This window comes from Pongo pygmaeus, chromosome 17 (assembly GCF_028885625.2).
Source record: "Pongo pygmaeus isolate AG05252 chromosome 17, NHGRI_mPonPyg2-v2.0_pri, whole genome shotgun sequence".
NCBI lineage: Eukaryota > Metazoa > Chordata > Mammalia > Primates > Hominidae > Pongo > Pongo pygmaeus.
Genome location: NC_072390.2, coordinates 46,497,414 through 46,510,464, shown reverse-complemented (window position 1 = coordinate 46,510,464; position 13,051 = coordinate 46,497,414). Strand labels below are relative to the sequence as shown.

The 13,051-nt window shown below is 44.7% G+C and overlaps 1 protein-coding gene across 2 annotated transcripts in view; it reads right to left on the bottom strand.

Moving 5' to 3' along the window:
• RNF125 (ring finger protein 125) overlaps window positions 1-12,336 on the bottom strand; it is a 53,547-nt gene extending 41,211 nt beyond the window's left edge. The window contains exon 1 of one of the 2 annotated variants that reach the window (XM_054460313.2): window positions 11,739-12,336. In XM_054460313.2, coding sequence (XP_054316288.1) covers window positions 11,739-11,902 — 164 coding nt within the window. In that variant the 5' untranslated portion in view covers window positions 11,903-12,336. The remainder of the gene's footprint in view (window positions 1-11,738) is intronic. The other variant, XM_054460314.2, reaches the window with a different exon arrangement.
• Between the last annotated feature and the right edge of the window lie 715 nt (window positions 12,337-13,051).

Genomic DNA, 13,051 nt, shown 5'->3' with positions numbered 1-13,051 from the left:
GTGGTGGTATTGAGAGGTGGTGCCTTCAGGAGGCATTTAGGTCATAAGGGCTCCACTGTGATGAATGGATGAATGCCGTTATCACAGGAGTGGGCTAGTTCTTGCAGAAGTGGCTTTGCTATAAAAGCCAACTCTCTGAGGCAGGAGGATCACTTGAGCCCAGGAGTTTGAGTCCAGCTTGGGCAACATAGTGAGACCCGCGTATCTGAAAAATAAAATAATAAAATAATAAGCGAGCTCTCTCACGTGCATTTTCCCACTCTGCCAACTTCTTTCTACCTTTCCACCAGGGGATGATCCTAGCCAGGTCCCAGCACCACGCTCTTGGACTTCCTAGCCTCCAGAACTGTGAGCTGAAAAAATTCTTTTCTTTATCTATTACCCAGTCTGTAGTATTTGATAAATACCCATTCCCATCATGGCGTGAACTAGTGTTTCTGGTTTACTTTAGAATGCCCTTGGCGGAGAGGAAAGGTCCATTCAGTTGGTTGGGGGCCTTAGAATTTTATTTTTGGTTTACACTGGGATTGCAAATGTCCTGTAAGAATGAAAGCCACTCATGCATATTTCTGGATCAATTTAAAACTCATCAGGAAGACTCTCAGACTCTACTTAGGAAACCACCAATTTGATGTAGGCTTTACTGCTCATACTTGACCACAAATTGAACGTTTCAATCCATTTACCTGAAAGTATTTCAGAATTATCCTAAACAGAGTTTCATTTTCTAAAAATTAGGTACATTCACTGCTGGGTGGGGTGGCTTACGCCTGTAATCCCAGCACTTTGGGAGGGAGAGGCAGGTGGATCACCTGAGGTCTGGAGTTCGAGATCAGTCTGGCCAACATGGTGAAACCCTGTTGCTACTAAAAATACAAAATTAGTTGGGCGTGGCGGCATGCGCCAGTAGTCCCAGCTACTCAGAAGGCTGCGGCAGGAGAATCGCTTGAACCAGGAGGTGGAGGTTGCAGTGAGCCAAGATCGTGCCACCGCACTCCAGCCTGGGTGACAGAGCGAGACTCTGGTTCAAAAAATTAAATTAAATTAAATAATAAAAAATAAAAATAAAAATTAGGTACATTCTATGACTTAGAGCAGTTGTATCTGAGGTCAATGGAGACTTGGCTCTTTCTATCTTACGGTGTGCTCCAGTTCATTTAGCTCTCTTCAGCCCATTCTCAACCTCTATACGCTTTTTAGATAACTCAGTCTCCAGCCCTGATCTCTTTCCCCCAGTCTATTCCTCTAGAGCCTTTGGATATTTCTATTTGGATATCTGCCTATCAGACTGCTGTACATTCAGCAGGCCCATTCATGAGTGCACTCACTTCCTCCTGTGCCAGTCTCTCTGCCCCTGTTTATTCACCAGCCTTAAAGCCCAGTGATTGGCTTTGATACCTTTCTCCCTTGCATCTACTGTTTTCAATCTGACAACAAATGTCTTTGAGTATTTCCTTTGAATGTAAATCATTTTTTTCTTTTTGAGGCAGGGTCTCATTCTGTCACCCAAACTGAAGTGCAGTGGTGCAATCACTGCTCACAGCAGCCTCCCGAGCTCACGTGATCCTCCCACCTCAGCCTCCCGAGTAGCTGGGACTACAGCATGCCCCACCATGCCCAGCTATTTTTTTTTTTCTGTACAGACGAGGTCTCACTTTGTTGCCCAGGCTGGTCTCAAACTCTGGGGTTCAAGCAGTTCCACCTCAGCCTCCCAAAGTGCTGAGATTACAGGCATGAACCACCACACCCAGCCTCCAGACTCCTTTTAAGCTCCATTTATACAGCTCCAAGTTATCTACTGGCTCTCACCCCAGCTCTCTAATAGAAGATAAGGCAGAAGTGAGAAGGCTCTTCCCTCAAATCTATTTTTTACAACTGATACAGCAATATGAATAAAGTTCATTTAAAATTATAAAACATTAAAGTGAAACTTCTTAAATTAAAGTCCACCAAAGGAAAAAGAACTAAGCTAAAAGTGAGGCTATCTGAGACATCTTGGAAATGTCATAGATCAATTTTTCATGGCACAGTGTTCTTCCAAAAGAAATACAGAGATAAGAAATAATATCTGTTCCTGGGGTTTTGCTTATGGAATGACTGAAGGAAAGAGAAACCATGTTTTGAGCCTTTACTATGGGATACTTTTACATTTTAAATATTCATAAAAATGGCACTACTCACCCCATTTTACAAATGAAGAAACAGATTCAAAGAGTTTAAGCAACTTAGTGGTAAAGAAAATTGGCTGGCAAGGGTGGCTCAACCTGTAATCCCAGCATTTTGGGAGGCTGAGGTGGGCAGATCACTTGAGGCCAGGAGTTTGAGACCAGTCTGGCCAACATAACAAAACCCCATCTCTACTAAAAAATACAAAAATTAGCCGGGCATGTTGGCACACACCTGTAGTCCCAGCTACTCAGGAGGCAGAGGTTGCAGTGAGCTGAGATCACGCCACAGCACCCCAGCCAGAATAACAGAGTGAGACCCCATCTCAAAAAAAAAAAAAAAAGGGAAACAAAATATTTTACCCCAAAAAATAATTATTTGACATACTTCGAGATGGCTATTGAGATGGCCTGCAGAAAGGAAAAACCCTGAAAAGCTGCATGTTGTGGGGGAGAGAAAAGTCTACATTGGTAGAGAAAGTCTACATTGGTGAAATAAATAGGCAGGCTTTCTCTGAGGTCTCCCTTGTCCCATCTAGGAGATTAACCAAGAGTCTGAAATGTTTGAAGGTCTAACAAAGAAACTTATCATGGACCACTACCTATTCTTTTTTTTTTTTTTTAAGATGGAGTCTCGCTCTGTTGCCCAGGCTGGAGTGCTGTGGTGCAATCTCAGCTCACTGCAAGCTCTGCCTCCCGGGTTCACGCCATTCTCCTGCCTCAGCCTCCCGAGTAGCTGGGACTACAGGCACCTGCCACCATGCCCGGCTAATTTTTTGTATTTTTAGTAGAGACAGGGTTTTACCATGTTAGCCAGGATGGTCTCGATCTCCTGACCTCGTGATCCACCCGCCTCAGCCTCCCAAAGTGCTGGAATTACAGGCGTGAGCCACTGCACCCAGCCGACTACTACCTATTCTTTCTTAGAGCTTCTACCTGTGAAGTTTCATCTGTATAACAAGAACAGCTTTGCCCTTTACCTTTTTTTTTCCCTCTTATAACCTGTTTTGCCATCTTGCAATCCCCCATTCTTCTGTAACCTCAAGTATAAAAGCATCAAGCATCTGGCCCTTTCTTTCAGTTTTCATATTTTCTATGACTCCCAAGCCCATATGCACATTAATAAATGTGTATGCTTTTATCCCATTAATCTGTTATCTGCCTGTTTTATAGACTCAAAGTATCGAATCTTTAGGAGAAAAATTTAAGCTTCACTACATTTTTGGTGTTGTGATCAGGATGTAAGTCATTTTGTTCATTCTAGAGCCAATGAATGGGATCTTGGAACAACGGATGAAAAGCCAGCAAAGAAAGGTAAACTGATTTTTTTTAACCAAGTCAGTTCTCCTCTCCGATCTCTGCCTATAGTGCCTGGTCAAATGTGGATGGTATGAGTCTGTGTGTTTTACCCTTTCTAAATTTGGATCAACAGAGAAAAACATATAAATTAGTTCTTGTATTGGTTTGAATCGCTTTTAAAATAAATGAGTGGCTATATTTAAAAGAAAACTTTTTAGAGCTCACATCTTAAATAGCTACCTTATTGGTACCTATGAAATGATACAAAAGGAATACAGGTTTAGAAACTCCCTCGGCAAGATTTTTGAAAAGTAGAAATCAGATTTAAAACAAAGTTAAAATCCTTTGTACTCAAACTGCATGCTTTAGATTCCTTATGAAATTTGTTAAAAAAAAAAAAAAAAAAAAAAAAGACTCCATCCTGTAGATTCTGCACTTTCACCACTGCAGTCTGGATTCAATTCCCTTTCAGGGAACAAGTCCCTAGGAGACGTAAATCCTTTAACTCATGAAGGAAAAATAAAAGAAACACTTGGAAAAAATTAGTTTGAATTGTTTTTAATTTATGTTTGTATGACTTCTTAACCTTTGGGGTACCCATTCATTTTGTAAGCCTCTCATCCAGCTGTTGTTTTCCTCTGTCTTAAACCCTAGAGAATATGGCCAGACAAAAATGTGGGTTGTACCCCATTTGCGGCTGGCAAAACCTTGCTTTCTTTAAGCTGCTGTAGGGAATGATCTGGATTTTGAAAGGGTTGCAACTTTTGCTCCCTCTTAGGAAACCTTGGTTGAAGCCATCAAGAGCTTCTTGGTTTCAGTCTCAAATGTTCTTATTTGTTTTGATTTTGAGTTATTTCCTTTGGTTAAAACGTTGGTTTATATTTAGAGTGTGATAGTAACATTTTCCCCATTAATCTGCTTCCTTTACGGGGCCAGAGAGACACACCTCCTGCTACGGCTGGGAACCAAACAGGTGAGGAGAGGTGTGTACCCCCTAGAGAGGGGGTGCTGGGAGGGTCTGGGGAGAAAGAGGCATGAAATGCCACAGCTACCATTCTCTCTGCTCCCACAAAAGGCTGGGTGCTCAGGCTGGGGACGGTGGCTCACACCTGTAATCCCAGCACTTTGGGAGGCCGAGGCAGGCAGATTACCTGAGGTCAGATGTTTGAGAGCAACATGGTGAAACCTCGTCTCTACTGAAAATACAAAAATTAGGTGGGCATGGTGGCACACCCTCATAGTCCCAGCTACTCAGGATGCTGAGACAGGAGAATTGTTTGAACCCGGGAGGCAGAGGTTGCAGTGAGCCCAGATCGGGCCACTGCACTCTAGCCTGGACGACAGAGCAAGACTGCATCTCAACAACAACAAAAAAAAGACAGACTGGGTGCTCAGAGGACAAAATGTTTGCTGCTTGCATATTTAAAAGGATTTTTTAGGCTGAGGCACGAGAATCGCTTGAACCTGGGAGGCGGAGGTTGCAGTGAGCCGAGATTGCGCCATTGCACTCCAGCATGGGTAACAGAGCAAGACTCCATCTCAAAAAAAAAAAAAAAAAAAAAGTTTTTTTTTAAGAAAGATGGCTCTGTGGTCAAAAGCCAGCTTAATTAATAGCTGATATTCTCTGTTCTCTTTCAAATCCTGTTTCTCCCTTGGGAACTTCTTAGTCAACTAGACTTTTTTTCGTTACTCAGACTCCTACTAACTAAAACTGTATTGGCCTTTTGAAAGCTTAAAATCTCCCCAAATTGGCTCCTGTAAGAGTTGTTCTTCCATTTCCTTCCCCTTCTGCCCTTCCTTTTTGCCATTTTTGATACCACATGAAGAGGCCTAGAGGGGACTTCTGTGAACCCTGAGACCCCTTGAGGAACACACACACACATGCATACACAAACACAAAAGCCACCAATCGCCCCTCTTTGGGGGTCTTCTGTCTTCTCTTTTTTTTTTTTTTTTTTTGAGACAGAGTTTCTCTTGTCACCCAGGCTAGAGTGCAGTGGCGCCATCTCGGCTATTGCAACCTCCGCCTCCTGGGTTCAAGTGATTCTCCTGCCTCAGCCTCCTGAGTTGCTGGGATTATAGGCACCTGCCACCACCCCTGGCTAATTTTCTTGTATTTTTAGAGAAACGGGGTTTCGCCATGTTGGGCAGGCTGGTCTCGAACTCCTGACCTCAGGTGATCCCCCCACCTCAGCCTCCCAAAGTGCTGGGATTACAGGCGTGAGCCACCACGCCTGGCCATTGGGGGTCCTCTGTCTTCTCACTGAGCCACAGAAGCCATGGGCAGGGTCCATCCTCTCATATCTAATATTCTGCTCTCCTGCATTAAACTTGCTAATCTCTCTGGCTTTTGGATACTGGTGTGTGCATGTGATATATGTTGTGTCTACATGTATATATATGTTTACACATGGGTTTGTATAGTCTGTAGTACCAAACTGACTTCTAAATAAATGAGTACTCACAAATTAACTATCCCAAATGTTTTTCAAAGTTCATATGACTTCAGTAATCTTTGGTAAATCAAGCTAGGTTTTTTTGTTTGTTTGTTTTTGTTTTTTTTGAGAACAACTCTCGATCTGTCACCCAGGCTGGAGTGCAGTGGTGCGATCTCAGCTCACTGCAACCTCTGCCTCCTAGGTTCAAGCGATTCTCCCACCTCAGCCTCCGTGTGCGCCACCATGCCCGGCTAATTTTTTAGTATTTTCAGTAGGGACAAGGGTTCGCCATGTTGACCAGGCTGGTTTCCAACTCCTGGGCTCAAGTGATCCACCTGCCTCGGCCTCCCAAAGTGCTAGGATTATAGGTGTGAGCCACTGTGCCCAGCAATAAAGCTAGTTTTAAATTGTTGGTTGGCTGGGTGTGGTGGCTTATGCCTGTAATCCCAGCAGTTTGGGAGCACTCATGCCTGTAATCTCAGCTCTTTGAGAGGCTAAGGCAGGAGGATCACTTGAGCCTAGGAATTCAAGATTGGCCTGGGTGACATAGGCAGACCCTGTCTCTGTAAAAAATAAAATTTTAACAGGATGTGGTGGGGCATGCCTGTTGTTCCAGCTACTCAGGAGGTTGAGGTAGGAGGATTGCTTGAGCCCAGGAATTTGAGGTTGCAGTAGGCTATGATCACATCACTGAGTAGTTTGTTCTTAGATCATATCTCTAAAAACAAACAAATAAAACTACTAGAAATAAGACAAACAATTCTTCAGGCAGAATATACAAAAAAAGCAAGATATGTTTTTGGACAGAAAGGTTATAAGAATGGCATGAGGCCGGGTGTGGTGGTGCACGCCTGTAATCCCAGCTACTCAGGAGGCTGAGGCAGGAGAATTGCTTGAACCCGGGAGGCAGAGGTTGCAATGAGCCAAGATCATGTCACTGCACTCCAGCCTGGGTGACACAGTGAGACTCCGTCTTAAAAAAAAAAAAAAAAAAAAAAAAAAAAAAGGTATGAAGTGTGATTTTTTTTGTTAATGGAAAACTAATTGTGTCTAGTTTAGAAGTTATTTAAAGATTGTTTCAAATTGAAAGAATAAAAAAGATATAGATAAAACTAAATGAATATAGAAAGTTGGAAATAGAAGAAAAATCGTAAGAAGTTATAAAAGGTATGTAAATTTTATCTTGTGTGGTCAAAGCTGACTGAAATTGGATGGACTTGTTTATTAGGTTTTATTTAAATTAGCTTTATAAATGATATATTGATTCAAAAGTAAAATATGGTTTTCTCTTTTGAACAAGACTTTTGTGTAGTAGCGATGGGGTCTCGCAGTGTTGCCCAGGCTAGTCACAAACTGCTGGTCTCAAGCCATCCTCCTGCATTGGCCTTCCAAAGTGCTGGGATTACAGGCATGAGCCACTGCACCTGGCCAAGTATACGTTTGTGAGCAAAATAATTTACCTTTTTCTCTTTGGATTCACAAACCGGTTTTTGAGTATTCTTATTTCATGGCAATATAGTTACATGCATAAGTTCAGTAACAGTCTGAACAGGACATAATTGGAGACAGTGGTTATTTTAGCAAGGCTTTAACTGGAATGTCATACTTAGATACATGATCAAACTGTTTTGAGGGACTGAAATTGACATTAAAAAGCCAACAGACTTAGAAAAAGATTGGCCTGGTACCCTGTGTATATAGTTCCCTTACAAAATTCCTGACCTTGCGGTATGTAAAGAATTGTCACTTTCTTGGCTGGGTGCAGTGGCTCACTCCTGTAATGCCAGCACTTTGGGAGGCCGAGGCAGGCAAATCACCTGAGCTCAGGGGTTCAAGACCAGCCTGGGCAAAATGGCGAAACCCTGCCTCTACAAAAAATACGAAAACTAGCCAGGTGTGGTGGTGCGTGTCTGTAATCCCAGCTACTAGAGTGGCTGAGGCAGGAGAGTCATTTGAACCTGGGAGGCGGAGGTTGCAGCGAGCTGAGATCACGCCACTGCCCTCCAGCCTAGGCGATAGAGCGAGACTCCGTCTCAAAATAAATAAATAAGTAAAAAATAGCCAGGCATGGTGGCAGGCACTTGTAGTCCCAGCTACGTGAGAGGCTGAGGCAGGAGGATTGCTGAGCCCAGGAGGTAGAGGCTGCAGTGAGCCATGATTGCACCACTACACTGCAGCCTGGGTGACAGAGTGAGATCTCACCTCTAAAAATAAATAAATAAATAATAAAAATAAATAAAGGAAATGTTTAATGTTCTAAAAATTAAGCTTTAAATGGGGGACTAAAGGAAACTGAAAATATTTCACCCCAAAATGTACTTCTTTGATATATTCCCGCATACAGGAATAACCCTGAAAAGCTGCCTTTTGTGGAGGAGACTTGTATCTGTAGAGAAAAATCTACACTGGTGAAATAAACAACCAGGCTTTCTTGGAGGCACCCCCTTATCTGTACCTAGGAAATTATTAACTGAAAGTCTGACACCTGTGAAGGTCTGACAGAGCAACTTAACACAGGCTCACGCCTATTCTTTCTAGGAGCTGCTATCTATGAAGTTTCATCTGCATAACTAGACCATCTTTGCCCCAGCCGCTTCTTTCTCTCTCCCTCCCATAACCATGTTCCAAGCCCCTATTCTGCTGTAACCTCAAGATGGTATAAAAGCATCAAGCATCTGGCCCTTTCTCTCAGTTTTCATATTTTGTATGACTCCCATGCCCCTATGCACATTAATACATTTGTAGGCCTTTCCCCCCTTGTTAATCTATTAGCAGTTTGTTTCATAGACTCAAATGATCAAACCTTTAGGGGAAAAAATCAAATTCAAATTTCCCTACAGTGGTCACACAGCTGGCTAGTGGCAGAGGTGAATTTCAAATCCAGCTCTCTGTAAGGGCCAGTTACTACTGCATCACAATACAACTTATAAAGTGCTCTGTACATATTCATTCAAGGTACTGTTGTTATTATTAAACTTGTTTGACTTGAAATAGGTTTACAAACAAAAATCAGCATAAACCACCTAGTTTAACACGTCTGAAAATGTAGCTTCAATGTGGGATAATAAAATACAGAAGGTTCATTTGCATTTATTCGTTTTCCAACTTAATTTCAATGGAAAAGAGTAATTCATTTAGAATGTACAAATGGTATTAACGCTCACAATCTCTACTGCAGAAAGGACTCTGGTTAACATTTATAAAGTGGAAGGGGACCAAGTAAGTTTGCCAAAAGGAGGAATATGGAAATTCTGCCCACAGCCAGAACAATGGACATAGATTTGTCAAAACAAAGAACAGTAAAGAGAGGAAAGGCAATTTGTTCAGCCCTTGTAATGCTATTTTATGACTATTTTTCCAGTTGCTAGTTTCCTATTCACTTTAACAAAGAAAAAGATTAAACAAAAAATTTAACATTTTGCAAATTTATATTATCCTTTAGTAGAAGGAAAAATATTGTAAATGGTAAATTATAATATTCAAAGTCTAAACCGGGAAAACAATCTCCAGTCAGATCATTGAATAGCAAAGCGGTCTGTTCCAAAAAGAATCTTCAAAACGCCCACTGTTTATGTTTTGCACAACTTTAAAGTTTTAATGCTAATAATGATTCAATTCTAATGGAGGTATCTTTAGGCTGTTATTGCCCTAAAATAATCAATATATTTTATGACTCACACAGCCCATCTTGGCTTCCAGACTGGCCTGTGGATATTATGTTAATAAGCTATATCTGGACAGCTGAGCAACAACATCAGTAATCAGAAAGGAGGGTAAATTTAAGCCTCGAGTTTTAAGAACAAAGCTGAAACAACAGGCCTTGAAAATACAGCTACGAAATAATGCCCAAAGCACTCTTTATTTATACATTGTGCAGGCTGCACACTTTTGTCCCTGGCTCACAGACGGGCAGTGGTGAAAACTGTTTTTCAGTTGCAAGGCTATAGGTATTAAGGATCACCTAAGTCCTTTCAAAACTTTCTTTTTTTTGAGACTGAGTTTTGCTCTGTTGCCCGGGCTGGAGTGCAATGATGCCATCTCGGCTCACTGCAACCTCTGCCTCCCAGGTTCAAGCAGTTCTCCTGCCTCAGCCTCCCAGGTAGCTGGGATTACAGGCACGGGTCACCACACCTGGCTAATTTTTGTATTTTTAGCAGAGATGAGGTTTCACCATGCTGGCTAGGCTGGTCTCGAACTCCTGACCTCAGGTGATCCATCTACCTCGGCCTCCCAAAGTGCTAGGATTACAGGTGTGAGCCACCACACCCGGCCTCAAAACTTTTGAATGCAAGTGCACCACATGTTAAGGACTACCTAAATCCTTTCAAAAGTGGTCCTCAAAAACATGTTGTGCACTTGCATTCATAAAAACGCTATTTCTTTCTTCCTGCTAAGCCAAATGCTGGTACAAGCCACTGTGGCATCACACAGGGCTTCATCATACTATAGTCACCCTTCAAAGGACATTAAGTAGGCTTCCGCTCCTGATCTGTGCAGACACAACACACACACGTATCCGCGAACAAAATTCAAAGCAAAGAGAGAAGGCTGGGTGCAGTGGCTCACACCTTTAATCCCAACACTTTGGGAGGCCGAGGTGGGTGGATCAATTGAGGTCAGGAGTTCAAGACCAGCCTGGCCAGCGTGGTGAAACCCCATCTCTACTCAAAATTCAAAAACTAGCCGAGTGTGGTGGTGGGCGCCTGTAATCCCAGCAACTCAGGAGGCTGAGGCAGGAGAATCACTTGAGCCTGGGAGGCGGAGGTTGCAGTGAGCCGAGATAGCGCCACCGCACTCCAGCCTGGGCGACAGAGCCAGACTACGTGTCTCTCTCTCTCTCCCTCAAACACACACACACACACACACACAAAGTAAACAGAGCGCACAAATTCACAGATCCAACTCCACCGGTTACTCAAACACACATTACGGATGTGCCAATTTTATATAGGGACTTTGTTTCTAAATTCTTCTTAGAAACGACCACGGCTTTGCACCAACTGCGAGTTTTAGCTAAGTACTATGCGGTTTTGAGAAAGTTATTTTACTCTGTAATTTCCGCTGGTTTGGAGAGACCGTGCGTAAAGCAGGTAGCCTGCCACCTCCTGTCACGTTGAGGCTGGGTTTTGAAGGAGTACATTCAGGGGCTTGCGGCTAACGTCCAAGCCCCACCCTAGCAGGTTGTTAAACTCTAACGACTGTGGAAAGTCACTCGGAAGCTCCAGTTTGACTTGCCCTCTGAGGGGCTGGGTGTCTGTGTTGGGAAAGGGTAGCAGGGGTGGGGGTGGAAAGACACTTTGCACAGATCCTTGTTTGCTTAAGACGAGCCTCTGTGGGCATCCTGGGAACACGTGCACAGCTCCAGCAAAACAAAACGGTCCCGGGTTTCTGGGGCGGAGGGAAGCGCAGCCCGTTCCACCGTGTTCAGCGGGGTAACTGCGCTTTGCGGGAGCCCCTGCCTTGTAGCTGGAGCTCGTTTCCTTTCCGTGCCTGGGCGAGCGCTGGTTCTCCAGCACTCCCCAGTTGGCAAGCCCTGGCTCTGGGCGGGACCCGTGCGTGGATCCCCTTCTCCGGAGTTCCGCACCTGGGCTTCGGGAGGAGGCAGTGCAAGGGGGCTACAGGGCCCGCTTGTTTCTTTTTTCTCCTCCCGAAATCCTGTGTCACCTTCCGACCAGCGTTTTCCCCGTGGTCCTGCATCCTACGGGTCCAGGTTTCTCCCTGCAGCAATTTCCTAAGACGCTGTCTTCCGTCCCCCTCCTTCCCCACACCATGCCCTCAGCTTCCCCACATCGCCCTCCTTAGGGGTGGGCGCAAACCGGGCTCCCCTGGAACTTACACGTGGCCACAGCGGGTCCGCACAGGCTGGTGTAACACCTCAAGGCACACGGCGCAGTCGAAGGACGTGACAGGCAACTCCGGGTCCCCCCTGCGCTCCAGGGCCCGCGGGGTGGCAGAGGCGGGCGCCGATTTGCCGCTGTCGCTGCTCAGCACGGAGCCCATCGCTGTGCCTCTCGCCCAGACAGCTGCCAAGCACTCAGTGCCTGCCGCAGGGTTGTTTTGTTGTCGTGCGGTGGAGGAAGGAAGTCCCGGCCCAGCTGCGATCGCCGCCTCCCAGCTCGCCCAGCTCGCGCAGCCCAGAAGCCACCTCCGCCGCTGCGCCCAACCCTGGTCTAGGGCAGAGCGAGCGCGCGGCCGCGGGGCTGAAATCTTCGGCAAGCCGCCTAGGTTAAGGCGCGGAGGCGGAGGCGGCAGCCGCCCGGTGCTCTGTCTTGTGGTATTGGGAGGATTGAAACCTGAAACCTCAACTGCAGAGAAGAGGACTTGCAGCAGTAAACCTTCCAAGCTATCACACACAGCTGCTTTCCCCACCGTCAGAAGTTAAGTGCGGGCGTGGCCATGCTTAAGGATAATCACAGAACAGCCGCTTATAAGGTGATGCATAGGACCATCCTCCACTGTTGTAATCACAATAAGCTGCAAAAATGACCTATGACCTATGATTGGGCGTCTCCTAAGACAGTGCTATGGCTACTCTGTCATCCAATCAATAGCCCATTAATGGAGAGATAGCCTGGGTAGTGGAAAGAGTCCTGGAGATCCTATCTCTCCTACAGAGATTCTAGTGCTAAACCCTGCCATCTCCAGTTTCCTCTGCGGCTCAGGATTTCCTCTGTTGTTTGTACTCTCCCCACCCCGCCCTTTAAACGTGATCAGCCAGGCGCGGTGGCCCACGCCTGTAATTCCAACACTTTGGGAGGCCGAGGCGGGCTTGAAACTCCTGCTTGAGGGCAGGAGTTCGAGACCAGCCTGGCCAACATGTTGAAACTGCGTCGCTGCTAATAATACAAAAATTAGCCCGGCGTTAATTCACACTTTTTACGAAGACTTATTTAGTGCCCACTGCACGCCAGACTCAGTTCTATGACAATGAAGACACAATTGTCAACAAGCAAACAAAATCTCAGTTCTCACAGAACTTACTTTAAAAAACAAAACCAAAACTTTGAGAAAATTATAGATTTACATACAGTTGTAAGAATAGTACATAGTATATAATACATATATACAATAATATGTAATATAACACATGGGATATAATAACGCATATAATACATGTACGTATTTAACAGGCCGTAAACTTCACCCAGT